Genomic DNA, 14,645 nt, shown 5'->3' on the forward strand with positions numbered 1-14,645 from the left:
GAGAGGGCTTTGAGAAAATTATTATATCATTTATTTATGTTTGTTGTTTTGATCCATAATTTATGATCATAAGATTAAGTTACCTTAGGGATAACAGCGTAATTGTTTTTGAGAGCTCATATCGACAAAGTTGCCCGTTTTACATTTCTGCTACGAAATAAATTTGTCCAATGAAATTACTTGCAGGAACAGTTCAGTATCTTACGGCTCACCTTTATTTGATACGTGAAAGATAGATCTTCAGAAAAAGGCAGTAGTAAAACTGATGTTAACCTTTGTTGAGATATTGAATCTTCATGTTTTTCAAAGGCTTTCTCGTCGTTATAAATGCAACCATAGAGGTACTCTCTTGGAGAAAGTTCCTGTACAGTAATATTAGTTAGGGCAAGTTACGAAAGGTACAATGATATATCCAGCGCATCCTCTTAGAGAGAGTGTAGATCTGCCCCACCTGTAATGTCTGCTTCGTGCAACTTTTTACCATTAGCTCGAAGTTTTTCTTACACAGATCAGAGCAACGCACTATAATTCGTGGAAGTAATATCATTTAGTTTGAGAGCGATGTCATTAAGGCGCCTCCTAGAACTGGAATATTATGTACGATGCATCCTTGGCTGACTATCATTTTACTAGAGTACCTTTCATATGTCATGTTATACATTACCGATACTGAGCGACAGCTGTATTGTAGATCTGTCTTGAGTTACGGAAAAAGACAACTAGAATTGATTTTGAATGTGGTTACATATTTCTTGATGGCTAGAACTGCTTTTTCTTTTTTTCTTTTTGTGGTTAGATTAAAATCTGTGAAGGGTTTTCGTTGTCCAGAATCTCTATGATTGCTACTACTGCTGGTACAAATTTCACGGACTGTCCCGATCTATTTGAACATTAACTGAGTCGCGAAGAGTATGGCACAATCTAATTCTACGATCTCTGATTACTCAAAGCAGTAAAGCTTCTTCAGCGCCGAAACTGTGAAATGAAGAAAATGGTTCAAATGGCTCTGAGCACTATGGGACTTAACATCTATGGTCATCAGTCCCCTAGAACTTAGAACTACTTAAACCTAACTAACCTAAGGACATCACACAACACCCAGTCATCACGAGGCAGAGAAAATCCCTGACCCCGCCGGGAATCGAACCCGGGAACCCGGGCGCGGGAACGCTACCGCACGACCACGAGCTGCGGACGAAACTGTGAAATGACTTTCTTTCATGCCTCCTGCAATAGGTGTGCATGAAAAAGTAATGGTTTATGGCATATGGAAACGAAAATTAAACCATACAAGTGTGAGGAGCCTCATAGGGCGGACAAACAGTAAAAGTACTAATTTTTCTTTAACATAATAAGTAATTTAATGAGGCATAAAAGCTGTTGAGATGGAAGGGGCGATTGGATAGAGAATTTGCCGTTGCATTTTCTTTTCTTTCTTTTTCCACCTTCACATTCTTTTGGCAATAGAAAATATAATTCAGCCTCTTCCAAGACATAATTATTGTGAAGCCCCTGTAAAGAAACGGGACGAAGATTGTAAGAATTGGTCTTGTAGAAAAAGAGGGCTTCACTTAGATTTATTTATGTAAAATGAGATACAGATAGTAACACAAACTCAGACAGTTATCAGCCTTACAAGTGCTGCTTTTTAGCTGTTGCTACAATACCGAGAGGTTCGAATTTTGCTTTACGTCATATTCTCCGTTGTCTTCCATGAAACTCACTGCATTTTAAAATAAAGATGTTCGTAATTCCTTAACGTAATGTACTTCATTCTGAAAGAATGTTTAGTGCAGTTATTTGATCATAGTATAGATTGGTTCAAATGGCTCTGAGCACTATGGGACTTAACATCTGAGGTCACCAGTCCCCTAGAACTTAGAACTAGTTAAACCTAAGAACATCACACACATCTATACCCGAGGCAGGATTCGAACCTGCGACCGTAGCAGTCACGAGGTTCCAGACTGTAGCGCCTAGAACCGCTCGGCTACTCCGGCCGGCCACAGTATAGAGAATGTCTTTGCAAAGCATATTCGATTGAGGCACCATTGTAGTTCTTTATTTTATATGATCTCTTCTTCTTCTACAGTATTTCGTCCTCTATAGGTTGTAAGAACGTAATTTTGACACGGAAAACTCTACAGATCCCTTCATGGGAAGATCATTTCGATGTGAATTTGAAATATCTCTCAGTACGTTTATTAGATTCTTTGCAAGGGGCCGTGTTATAGACACTGAAAGAGTATCGGAATCATTTTATGTAACAGATTGAAGCCTACCTTAAATTTCCAGTTAAGTGCTTTATTTTTTTCGAAATCTTCTTACTCACTTATCTTTGTTTTCCTTTCAGTCCCGCCGTTCTTAGATACCGTACACATTTTAGACTAACTAAAGGAACCTAGGTTTCAATTTCTTCTGTTATTATTCTACTAAACACGAGGTCTCGGTTTCTTTCTGTCCTAAAAGCTGATCTTCCCTTTATTCATTTTCTGTTTTTCTTCTTCCTTGCGTATATTTTCCTCGTAAAGTAATTGAGTTACGAATCAGGTTGTGCGATACTACTCACAAAAATATCTGTTATTGATAGTGCAATACTTGCTATACAATTTATGGTCTACACAGTTTCAGAATCCTGATGGTTCACATTTTTTTGGTATCAGATTGGCTAATTCTAGATAACACTTAGAAGTTATTGAACATTAAGTGAAAAGAGAGATTCTTACATTTCTTCCTTATTTGCTTAATTTACCCGGAACTGCTTTCTCATTATTTAATAATGTTCTACAGACAGCCCCACTAGATGTTTACCTTGGGTTATTCAGAAACAAGGTGAATAAGTCGCGCCTGAGTACAATACCTATCATACGTTTCTCAGCGCCAGCAGTAAATTAAACTATATAATACTTCGTTTTGCAGGTCTTTTCTCACAAGTCCTCCTTCAGAGTGGGACCGTTATCACCGAACATCCTCTCACAATCGCAGAAGCCCGGAACCATTCGTTTGGACTGGGTGCCGCACTGGGCTACGAAACGGACGATTCGCAGCAGCTGATCGACTTCCTACAGTCTGTGAGCGCTGAAGACCTCTTGCAGGTAGACGACTCACTCATCATGCCACAGAAGGTACGTAGGAGCGCAGCCTCCTTGTCCTGTACCGCGGCTTCACTGCATGGCTCCCTGGTCAAGAGCACGCCCGTGGTCCCACGATCTTAGCTTATAATTTGGTGTGCAGATCACAATGTCATATGAGCTAAGAAGCATAGCTGATTATTGATTTGGTACAGTTTACGATTGTAATCTATGTTTAGAAACCGAATGTACATTTCTCTAGCTTTCATGTTTTGATACATATAGAGGTCTTTGGGGAACTATTACAAAAAATAAATTGCGAATATGAATTGCAACTCCTCGACTGAATATTTATGTAGGGTATGCAACTTAGTTCACGAGCAAAAACTTTAAACTTCACCAAAAACTAATCTGTGGCCTTTTTCTTTAAAACGAATACAAACTAAGTCATAGAAAAAGAAACACATTGTTTTCTGTTTTCAGTGTACATTTTCTGACGTCTTCATAATTCATTGTTGCATCTGAAAACTGACTACTATTTGTTACATATCAGGCAACAATATCTAGTGTGGAATAATTTTCTTAGGTAACAGCACCTATTATTCGACACCCTACAATAAAAGTGTTTCTTTGACTTCATTAACATGATCAGTCGACTAATGCATTCTTTTAATATTTTCTGCTCTATGAAACGACAATGCGAATGTGTTCCCAAGCAGCTGAGAAAGCAAAACCAAAGTGAAAATTCGTTTCTTTTTTCATTTTATTTATTTTCTCGATTTAACATGTTCTGATTAGGGGCCTTCAGGCCTCCTGTGCGTCGGACCACGGTTTCACAGATACAGTACTTCTTTTTGTATCACAGTTACCTAAAAATAGCTATAATTCGAATATAAACTAATAAAATGACTTGAATGTGTAGAGACGAAGTAAGTTAGTTCTGGGGAACGGAGATTTAAGAAGACTGCACCATCTAAGTATACTGGGAAATAAGGCACATCTGACTGGAAGGAAGAATTTAAAAGTGTAACGTGTTCCGACAGAGACAATGGTAGTCATTATTCCTGTTTCAGTATATATGTCGTTAACTGTCTTTTGAAACTGGAGATGTTATTGAATTCTCTAACACATTGAGGGAGGTCATTCCAGAGTTAATTTCCTGCTGTTGACTGACAAAGTGTTTGGGTGACAGAGTGGGACAGAAAGGATTTTTGTTCTGATGTGAATGGGTGTTCCTTCCATGTTTTTCAGACAAAAATATTAAGCTCGAGGAAAGATATGACGGATACTGTACGTTGATAATACATTAGACGAAACAGAGCGTATGACAATCTCTGCATTTCCCTGCTCGCAGCCAAGGCAGCTGTGCATATGATGAAGTATGATCCAAGGGTCATACATTACAGATGTATCGAACATAGGCGTTCACGACGTGTTCCAGGCGCAGTGAGCTTTCCTGAGAAAGACCTCACACAATAACATCGCTGTCATCAATAAATGAAGGTACAAGAAGGAAGAGCATTTTATATTTTTCTAGGGCATAGAGAGATGCTGTCGCCTGTTTACGCATTGTCGTTACATGCTCAGACTAATTTAAATTTACATTTGTTATTACTCTTAGACTCTATGGTGAGAGATATTGGTACTTGTACCATTTAGGATTACAGCTTTAACCACATACCTTGAGTGCATTATCGTAGTGCACACGTGCCAGTGTTGAAATTTTCACAAGAAGTCTTCAAATTTGTTGGTTTCGCACTTAGATGCCACTAGAGATTAACAGCTTACATTGGTATTTGCAGTAGGACATAACTGACGACACATCATTGACACATCAGTGAAGCAATAGCGAGCCCTCGGGGAGTCCTGATACAGCCTGTCTCCACTGTAACTTTATGGTACCAGACACGTGAGGCATGAGCGAAGCCATTGTACTGCGTTTGGCGAGAAATTTAGGCTTGGCTACTAAAGTATAGAAGTCGACAGAGTGAAAAGGCTTTGCTGAAATCTGAGAAGCATATGCAGTCACGTGTTGTCCGTCATGACGGACTTCAGATCATCTATTACATTTATTAATGCAGATGTACTGTGATGTGTATGGAAACCTGTTTGGAATTCGTCTGGTCAGTTTTTTGTAGTTGAGAAGTTTATTAGAAGGTGTGCACTATATATTCTCACGCCCTGCACAGTTGCGGAAGAATACAAACATGTCGGTAACCAGAAGGTGCTGTGTCAGCTTTCTTTTTTTAGAGTAGTGGCTTACCTAGTCCCTCTTTCCGGCCCTCATGGAGAACAGCTATGATTAAGTGGAATTCAAAATACCTGTTATAGTGGGCAGAAGTGGGTCAATAATAAGCTTCATCATTTGGAATGCGATGCCGTTGTGTCCGCTAGATGCTGATCTGAAAAGCATGATGAGTTTATTTATGATGATACTGCAAATAGTATGCTTTATATATAATTTTTTGTGGCTACAGTGGTTTACCTCAATTAAGCAATAAATCATTCTCTGTTCCGTTTTCGCTTCAATTGCGATAGCAGGTAAGGTGAAACATCGGTTCAGTTCACCAGCTGGCGCAATGGAATCAACTAAATCAGCTACGGATTTAATTTTGCGTATACCAAGACCACGCAGACAATGCTTGAGTTGAGCGTTTGTCATAGCTTGATTGACTGTTCCGTTTCTGCTTGTAACACGATTTTCAGATGTAAGGCGTAGTTTTTACGCCAGACGTGCAGCGTCTCTGAGATTCATGAGCTATTTTAGTTCGTCGTTAGCCAACGCGCAGACTTCTTGCTTCATTTTCCATTCTTTGAGGAAAGGAGAAAACTCATCGATCGTAAGATTTCTCAAAATTCTGATATGTAGCTGGATTCATGAAACATTTCTCTCATTAAATTTGTGTTTACTAGTGATTTTTTCTAAAAGATAAAAATGACGGAGTAATATTGTGAACAAATATAATTAATACTTGAGGCTAAGCGAGGATTTGATACCTCACATATATCTTTTGCCACATTACATGTGTGAACTACAAATTGCGTTCCCCATTTCAGCCAATAATAGGACTCTTATGGGGACCAAACATCGAACCAGACGTGGAGGGTGCTATCCTGTCTGAATCCTATATTCAGAGACTTATCGACGGCCGTTTCAACAAGGTGCCTGTCATGGCGGGCACTGTTTCTGAAGAATCCGGTACGTATTCCGGGTCTGCTTTATCGGATAGATTCAGCTGACAACACTTCTGCTTGAATTTATAATAATTAGAAACTTAGGAGTATAAAAGTGTCAGAATACAGTGCATTTATTACCATTCTTTGAGTTACACCTAACAATCGGCACCAATCCATCTACTTCACCGAGCGAGGTGGTGCAGTGGTTATCACACTGGACTCGCATTCGAGAGGACGACGGTTTAAAGCAGCTTCCGGCCTTCCTGATTTTGGCTCTCTCGTGATTTCCCTAAATCTCTTAGGCAAATGCCGGGATGGTTCTTTTTAAAGGGCTGGTCGGTTTCCTTCCCCATCCCATCCTTCCCTAACCCGATGGGACCGATGACCTCGCTGTTCTGTTTGGTCGTCCGCCCTCCCGCCCCCCTCCCCCCCCCCCTCCGAAATCAAACAACCATATACTTCCCTCAGTTGTATAGGGTCAGTCTTCTCCTCTTCTCCTAAAATTTCCTTTCCCGAGCTTTTTTTTAACGTATCCACGAAGGAATTTTAGTATTTTTGATTACATTCCAGTTGTGATTAATGTCTGCAAAAAGCTTCATAAAACCCATCATATGTACATAGTACTCAGCCTAATGTTATTCACTATCTGAAACGCAAATACACAGCTGGGACACACCTCACCGAGTATATAACGAGGCCGGTAGCTCGGCCTAATTTGCTTCTATAGAAGGAACGTAAGCAGTGATCTGTGTTTGATTCTTAGTGTCAGAACGTTGACCTGAATTTAAGTTCATTATATATTACACAAAACAATCAATTTGGTAAAAAGAACCTTCTGGGGAGGACAAGACAGATAAGAGACTTATAAATAACAATAGCAACACTGAACACCTGTAACCATTCAAGTTATCATAAAAACTACAACAATTAAAAAGTCAATAATAATGAAGTGTTTTTTTCCAAAAGCTGCATAGCTGTATGAAGGTGCTTTATTCGCAACTACCGGTTTCACGTCCGTTTAGACGCATCTTCATGTTTATAATGATGAAAATTCCATACATGAGTCCCACCTTTAGGGAAATTGTCTACGTTAAGAGTGAAACCACACTAGTGGGTTGTCATAATGAAATTGTGTACACGCAAAAGATATTTTTCAAAATGTAAAAGTATGACTGTTGAATGAGTAAGGCCGGATAACTCCTGAAGGATATATGCGGCTTTTGGAAACACATCGTCACTATTGACTTTTTGTTATAATATTTATTACAATTTAAAGAGTTATTGATTGTTGAGTGTTGTTATTGTTATTCGCGACAGTCAATTTGTCCATAATATCAAAATTTTCTGAGTAAATAACAGATTTCCACCCAATGAATCACAAATGTTCTCTACATAGATAAATTTAAGATACTAAACACGTTCAGCTGGAATAGACAAACGGAAGGATAAAACGTTATATTACCGAACATCTCTATTCCATAAGAATATTATCTTACCTGTTTTTCCGCATCACGCAACTATGTAAGGTCTATTCACAGTCATTGCGGTCAAATTACTAATAAGAACTGACAATTAATTGAGAAAGGAAGTAATTAATTTCCCGCAATATTTTTCTTGTCTTTTTCTCAGTACAATCAGGCAGAGGTAAAAAACGTTGTTAACTGGCTGTATTACAAATTTTTTACGTAATTGTTTACTTGTTTTTAGTAAATTAATGGTGTGTAATAACATACATTTGTATTTGGTAATGGATGTTGAAATTTATTTACCTTTTCTTCAGTTTCGTACACTGATGCCCTGTGTTGCGGTACACAATATTTCGTTCTAAGTGATTGCTTGTATTTTCTCACAGGAGACGAAATTATGCGGAATACGGCAGCGATCGCCAGTATGAACGAAGACTTTCTGGCGGCAATAGGTCCCTTACTACATCTGCCTACCGTGGAACAGCAAACCGAGGCCGCCTACAAATTGAGAGACTTCTACTTCGGCAACGACACCATTTCAACAGACAATCCAGACCCTCTGGTTTACGTGAGTGACTGCTTATTGCTGAACTAGTTCTTAGTAATCTTCGTAATATTTTCAGCGCAGATAAAAGTATCCGGACACCCAACCTGAGGGAGCCATTTCGAAGCCGCTCATTTATGAACACTTGTTCTCTGTCAGACTGAATCAGATGAGAAGCCTGTGTAAGCAAAGGGAATTTCATCATTAATGTAAAGAAAGTCAAAGCACTGTATACAAATAAGAGCGCAAAGCAATCAAACTGACCTTAAGGAGTTCAACGCTAAATCGTCCACCGAACTAAAATGTGAAACGTAAGGAACAACGTGGCAAATAATCTTAGAACGTTTTCATCTTACGTAAAACCAGAAAACAAATCAAAATCCTTTATAGATCACTGAGTGGTAGTACTAGCGTAGAAATGAAATGCATAGCTAACGTTGAAATAAATTCAGGTATCATGTTTCATTGTGGAAAAACCTAACATAGTGCCTGTCGTCAGTTGTCGCATGAACGACCACATCTACAGTGTCAGTACGGAAACGGGAATTAGTGATGATGATGTCATTATGTCGAAAATTATTACTAAGGTTGCAAATCGGTGAAGAAGCCCAGGCAAGGGTTTATGCTAAAAAAAGTAGATAAGCAGTTGCTAGCATTCCTTACACAATGAATGGACATTATTAAGCTCCAGTGTGATGGGCGTAAAGAGATTAAGAGCAAAGTTTAAAATGACCCTAAATTTTGCTCTGGAGAAGTATGTGCCAAGGAAGTGGATTAAGAACGGAACTGACCATCCGTAGTTTAATAATCTGATTCGGAAAATACTGAGGAAACATAGATTATTCCACTTTCGCTTCAAAAAAGAGTACGTAAACGTTGTCAGACTATAGCTAGCAGAAATTCGTGCGTCAGTAAGAAGAGCAATGCTCCAAGCATACAACTCCCACCGTCATAGCCCAGCGAAATATCTTGGTGACAATCCGAGAAAGTCCTGTTAATATCTAAAATCAGTAAGCGGGTCGAAGGCTTCTGTCCAGTCACTCATCGGCCACTCTGAGCTGGCAATAAAACATGGTGAAAAGAAAGCTGAAGTTTGAAATTTCACGTTTAAGAAATCATTCACGTAAGAGGATCGTACAAACATACTGTCGGGGCTAACTGTCGTACAGACTCCCGTAAGGTGGACATAGAAACTGGCGTCCGTGGCGTCAAGAAACAGATGAAAGATTCGAAAACAAATAAGTCACAAGGTCCAGATGGAATCCCAATTCGGTTTTACAGAGAGTATTCCGAGGCGTTGCTCCTTACTGGACCTGTATTTATCGCGAATCTCTTGCCTAACGAAAAGTTCCAGGCGAATGGAAGAAAGTGGGAGTGACTCCTATGTATAAGAAAGGTAAAAGAACTGACCCGCACAGTTACAGACCAGTATCCTTTACATCGGTTTGCTCCAGGTTTCTTGCATACATTCTGAGTTCGAATATGAAAATTTCCTTGAGACAGAAAAGTTTATGTCCATAAATCATCACGGATTTAGAAAGCACCGCTTGTGTGAAACTAAGCTAGCCCTTTTCTCACATGATATCCTGCAAACCGTGGAGGAAGGGCAATAGACAGATTCCATGTTCCTAGATTTTCGAAAGGCGTTTGACACGGTGCCACATTGTAGATTACTGGTGGACGTCCGACAATACCGTTTAAAGTTCCCAGACGTAGGACCCAGTATGTAGTCCCCGATGCCTAGTGTACATCAGGGGATCGTCGGTGGTGCCCCAGAGAACTATCATACTGTGCATCCTCTACATACATAAATGACCTGACGGATAGGGTGAGCAGCATTTTACGGCTGTTCACTGTTGACGCCCTGGTGTACGGGAAGGTTTCCTCGTTGAGTGACCGTAGGTGTATATAAGTCGACTTACACGAAATTTCTAGTTGGTTTGATGAGCGGCGCTTGCTCTAACTGTAGAAGATCGTCAGTTACTGCGGATGAGAAGGGAAAACAGTCCTATAAAGCGCGAATACAGACTACTGCCATTGGATATCCATGTGTAGCGTTGCAAGGCGATATGAAATGGAAGTAGCATTTCAGGTTAGCAGAAAGGAAGGCGAATGTTCATCTTCGATTATTGTGAGTATTGTGCGAAAGTGTAGCTCATTCAAAAAACACGGTCTCTTCTTGAGTTCTGTTAGACTGTTTGGAATCCCAATGACGTCGGACTAAAGGAAAACATCGAAGGAATTCCGAGGCATGCCGCTACATTTCTTATCAGTAGGTCCGATAAGCATTGAAGTATCACGAAGATGCTTCGTGGACTCAACTGGGTATCCCTGGAGGGAAGGCGATGCTCTTTCCCCATGGCACTATTGCTCATATTTAGAGAAACGATATTTGAGGCCGACTGCAGAACGATTCTAATCCCTGCAACATATATTTGGGGCAAGGATTGCGAAGGTAAGATGCGAGAAATTACGGCTCGTACGAAGGGCTTTAGACAGTCGTTTCTCCCCCGCTCTATTTGCGAGTGGAACAGGAGAGGAAAGAACAAGTAGTGGTACAGGGAACCTTCCGCCACGCACCGTACGGCGGTTTCCGGAGTATATATGCAGATGTTGACAATATAATAAACATTAAAGTAAGTGATGGCGGAAAATAAAATCAAACAAAGTAACTTAACTGACGGAAGGAAAGCTTCTACGTCTTCACATTGGTGCTGTTATTTTATACGTAACATGCCAGTTTGAGTGTTTTACTTCTGATGAAGGCACTCATAGTAGTGAGAAAACCAGGTCAAAAGACTTACGTCTTGCGACCGAGGTCTGTTATTGGTTTAATTTTACTTTTTAAACAGTCGCTGACCACGCAGCCATGTTTAAAACTTTAAAATACGAAACTAACTTTCGCTTGACGTGTCACTGTCAATGTTATTGTTACCCTATACTCCGCCCCCTTGTGCATCTTTTCACAACTTCATTCAGCCTCGCTCATTTTTGGATGACAATTTGATACCACATAGAACAGCGCAGGAGGACGATCTCTTGGAACGAGAGGACATTCGGCGAATGGACAGATTTGCCAGTTCCTCTGACTTAAATCCCATCGAGCTCTCGGCGTATGAGTTGGGGAGACGTATTGAATAAACGTACACATCACCAAGGGTCCTCTATGTTGTCAGCTACGCTGGTGGAGGAATCGAATGCCCCGTCACAAAAATTTCCTACCAACCTTGGGTGCACACTGAAGAGCATACAATGCTTGACGTTTCTGCTTTTTAGGCCACCGAACGCTGTCTTCGGAATTCATTACAGAACCAAAGACACTGAACCGCCACTTGCTAAAGTCAAAATTAAAATAACCCAACAAGTATTACAAAGGCGACAATGAACTCTGAAGTTGCATTGCTTTTAACACATAAAAGGTTCTTGTCAAATAAAATAGATTGTTTTTGTCAGAAATTATTTTTACGAAGTTTCTTTTTTAGACCCATCATATTTTTGAGCTGCAACAACTCAGGACGAGGGTGGTTTCTGCCACATCTAATTAGAACTAAATGTGAGTCTTGGATATGACTAAAAGATTGTGCTGAAGTAGTGAAAACGAAAAAAGACGTCAAAGATTGTTCTTATTAAGAAGTCTTTAATTAAGGGACGAATCCAATACAGACAGAATCTACTTAAATTACAGCATCCTTTACTGTATTGCTAGACGGGCAGGTGTAGCGATGTTCCGGGGAACGCCACTTCTGCCACCTCAAGCGCTGTTCACTCGTGAAGTACGAGACCCAGCAGTTGATTACCTTCCCGGCGCGTGCAATTTTGCCAATGGTATCTACACAAAATTGTAGACATCCATGACTTCCAACTGTATGGTTTGTTCACTGATGCGGCTGCCGTCACAATGGAAGGAGTATTTAACAAACATAATAGCCATGTGTGGGGGTTGTTATTACTGCACTGGTGTGTTCTACCATCAACAAAGATTTACTGTACGTGAGTAGGCTGGCGTCGTTCATGACTGACCGGACTCTACCTTCTGGCTACCACACTTGGTGGACGAAATTACCGAACTTCCTCTATAAAAATAGTGCAGGAAATGTTGGAGAACGTTCCGGTCGGAAAACGATTTTTGATTCAGCATGATGGGAGAGCCCACCGCACGTTGCCATTGATATTAGAGAACATTTAGACAATGTTTCACCCCAATTATTGGACTTTGAGTGACAAGCCAGTGACGAGACCACCGCGTTTTCGTGACCTCATTCTGGCAGATTTCTTTTTGTTGAAGGTGATGAAGAGATGAAGCTTTTGCCGTACACGACTCCAACAGACATACCAGGACAGCCAGTGGACCATATGGTCGATCCCTTACCTACTATTCGTGAAAGTCCTTGTTGCTTCGACTGTATTAGATAACCATTAGCACGCAGATGCCAGCTGTGCATTAATGTAAACAGCGACATTTTCAGCAAATTCTTTAACACAAAGTACATCACAGGCTGTCTGAACAACGTCTCTCTGAACATCACTACCGTTAAAAATTTCATGGACCCCAAGAGGGTAAACGGGGCAACTGTTTTGTCTCATAAAAGGTGTTTATTTTTATGTCCTGTAAACCCTATAAAACTTCTTGTAGGTAGATTTTTATACGATATACGTAAGTGACAGTGGCTGTGGTGGTCTACCGTGCAGAGCACCCGACTCCGGTCCTATTGGTCTCAGATCGAGCCCCAGAGAGGTGCGGCGAATTTTCCTCGTTCCAGTACCTCCAGCACGGGGCAGGTCGACTCATCCTGCTGTCAGATGTGTACCAGAGATCTTCCTCGGAGGTTAAAGTCGGCCGGAGTGCTGCTCTCGCCACCCTCCCCCTCCTAGAGCCGCAGTGAAGAAAGGCTGTACTATGCGTGTACAATCAGGCAAATAGATCACGTGTTTGTGCCATTCGTTAAACATTATCTCACCCTATACATATATTATGTATTCAATATTTCATCTATAGACATGTCATAAGGAAATAATTTCAATTCTTTTTTCAAAATTCATTGTTCAAGAACAATCGGAGAAATCGGAGATAGTTACCAGACTTCAGTGTCAGCCGCTACAAGAAAGACGCTGTGCGTCATGGTGAGGTTTACTGGTAAATTACGAGGCAGTACTGTCCAATAAAAGTCCGTTAACTTTCAAATGTTCCCACATACATCACTTGAAATGATCCAGGTGGAAAAATTTGAGACTGTCAACCTAGTCCAGAAACTGACCTCGCGAAAGGAAGAATTTATAGCACCACCGGAAATAGCCTCAGCCATACACGTAAATGCGACTTCAGAAGTATGAATATAGGTAAGAGTTAATTACGACGGGATAAGTCTTAAGTACTTCACAACTTTGTGAAAGCACCGCACCTCGTAGGAGTAGGGAGCTAACTGAGAAGTATCGCCGAAATGGAAAGTTCACCATGTGAGTGAACTATCACACGTAAGTGGGAACTCATTTGTCATAGTTGTGCTGCATCTTAAGTCCTCGATAAGTGACAGAATAATGTGTCAACATGTGGTAGCTGTCAATTTCTTTGATTGTGAATCTGTTGATAAGCTATTGACCAAATTACATAGAGAGTTGTAAGAAATGCTATCTTTAGTATGTAGAGCTACTGAATAACGTGGTCGTGTGTGGACCTATTGACTACCTTGGAAAGTATACTTACCTGAACGTGTTGTGGCGATAGTTATTCAGTCAAGGTGGCATTAGGGCCTACAGCAGACACCTTGGTTTGTTCGTGGATGTTCCTTTTAACCAATGATAAAGTAATGAAGACACTTTTCTCTCATTTCTATGTCAAAATAAGAAAGATTAACTGACTTTCATCGCAGACTCTGTTACGTCCCTGGAGAGTCAGAAAAGTCCACTATAAAATTGTTGTGCAATGATTCACGGAAGTTCGGTAAGATAATAACAAACTCTGTATTCAGTGTATTGAAAGGCAGCATAAAACATTCTTGCCAAACCAATTACTGCAACAGTACGAAAGGAGGTCATACACCTGTTGTATATTAGTCATTTCTCTGGGTTGTCTGAGAGGGAACAGTAACAGGTGTCTGGAGACATCAGTTTACGTAGTGTACTTGCTGCAGACGACGTTCTGGGTTTAGGAAGTAGTCTCCCAAGAGGCTGAAAAACAGTATCTTATAAATATATAATAATCTTCTGCAAAATCCATCACAAAATGTTTGCGAAATCTAACTCCACGGAAAGAAAAAATATCTACAACCCCATTTCGTATATATGAAACATTGTCGTTAGAGGTAAGCGTGTAATTACTAAGATTATTGTAATATAAACATTTTCACACTATTCTTAAATCAGAAAGTCTGGAAACGTCATCCAATCCCC

General features: G+C 40.3%; 2 protein-coding genes across 2 annotated transcripts in view; both read left to right on the plus strand.

Annotated features, from left to right (window-relative positions):
- The window catches only part of LOC124606802 (cholinesterase-like), a 231,385-nt gene that overhangs the window by 203,293 nt on the left and 13,447 nt on the right, over nt 1–14,645 (plus strand). The window lies entirely within an intron of this gene.
- Nucleotides 1–14,645, plus strand: part of LOC124606229 (cholinesterase-like) — a 94,583-nt gene that overhangs the window by 67,079 nt on the left and 12,859 nt on the right. Inside the window, exons 5-7 of the mRNA XM_047138205.1 lie at nt 2,920–3,125; nt 6,129–6,270; nt 8,101–8,282. Coding sequence (XP_046994161.1) covers nt 2,920–3,125; nt 6,129–6,270; nt 8,101–8,282 — 530 coding nt within the window. The remainder of the gene's footprint in view (nt 1–2,919; nt 3,126–6,128; nt 6,271–8,100; nt 8,283–14,645) is intronic.

This window comes from Schistocerca americana, chromosome 3 (assembly GCF_021461395.2).
Source record: "Schistocerca americana isolate TAMUIC-IGC-003095 chromosome 3, iqSchAmer2.1, whole genome shotgun sequence".
NCBI lineage: Eukaryota > Metazoa > Arthropoda > Insecta > Orthoptera > Acrididae > Schistocerca > Schistocerca americana.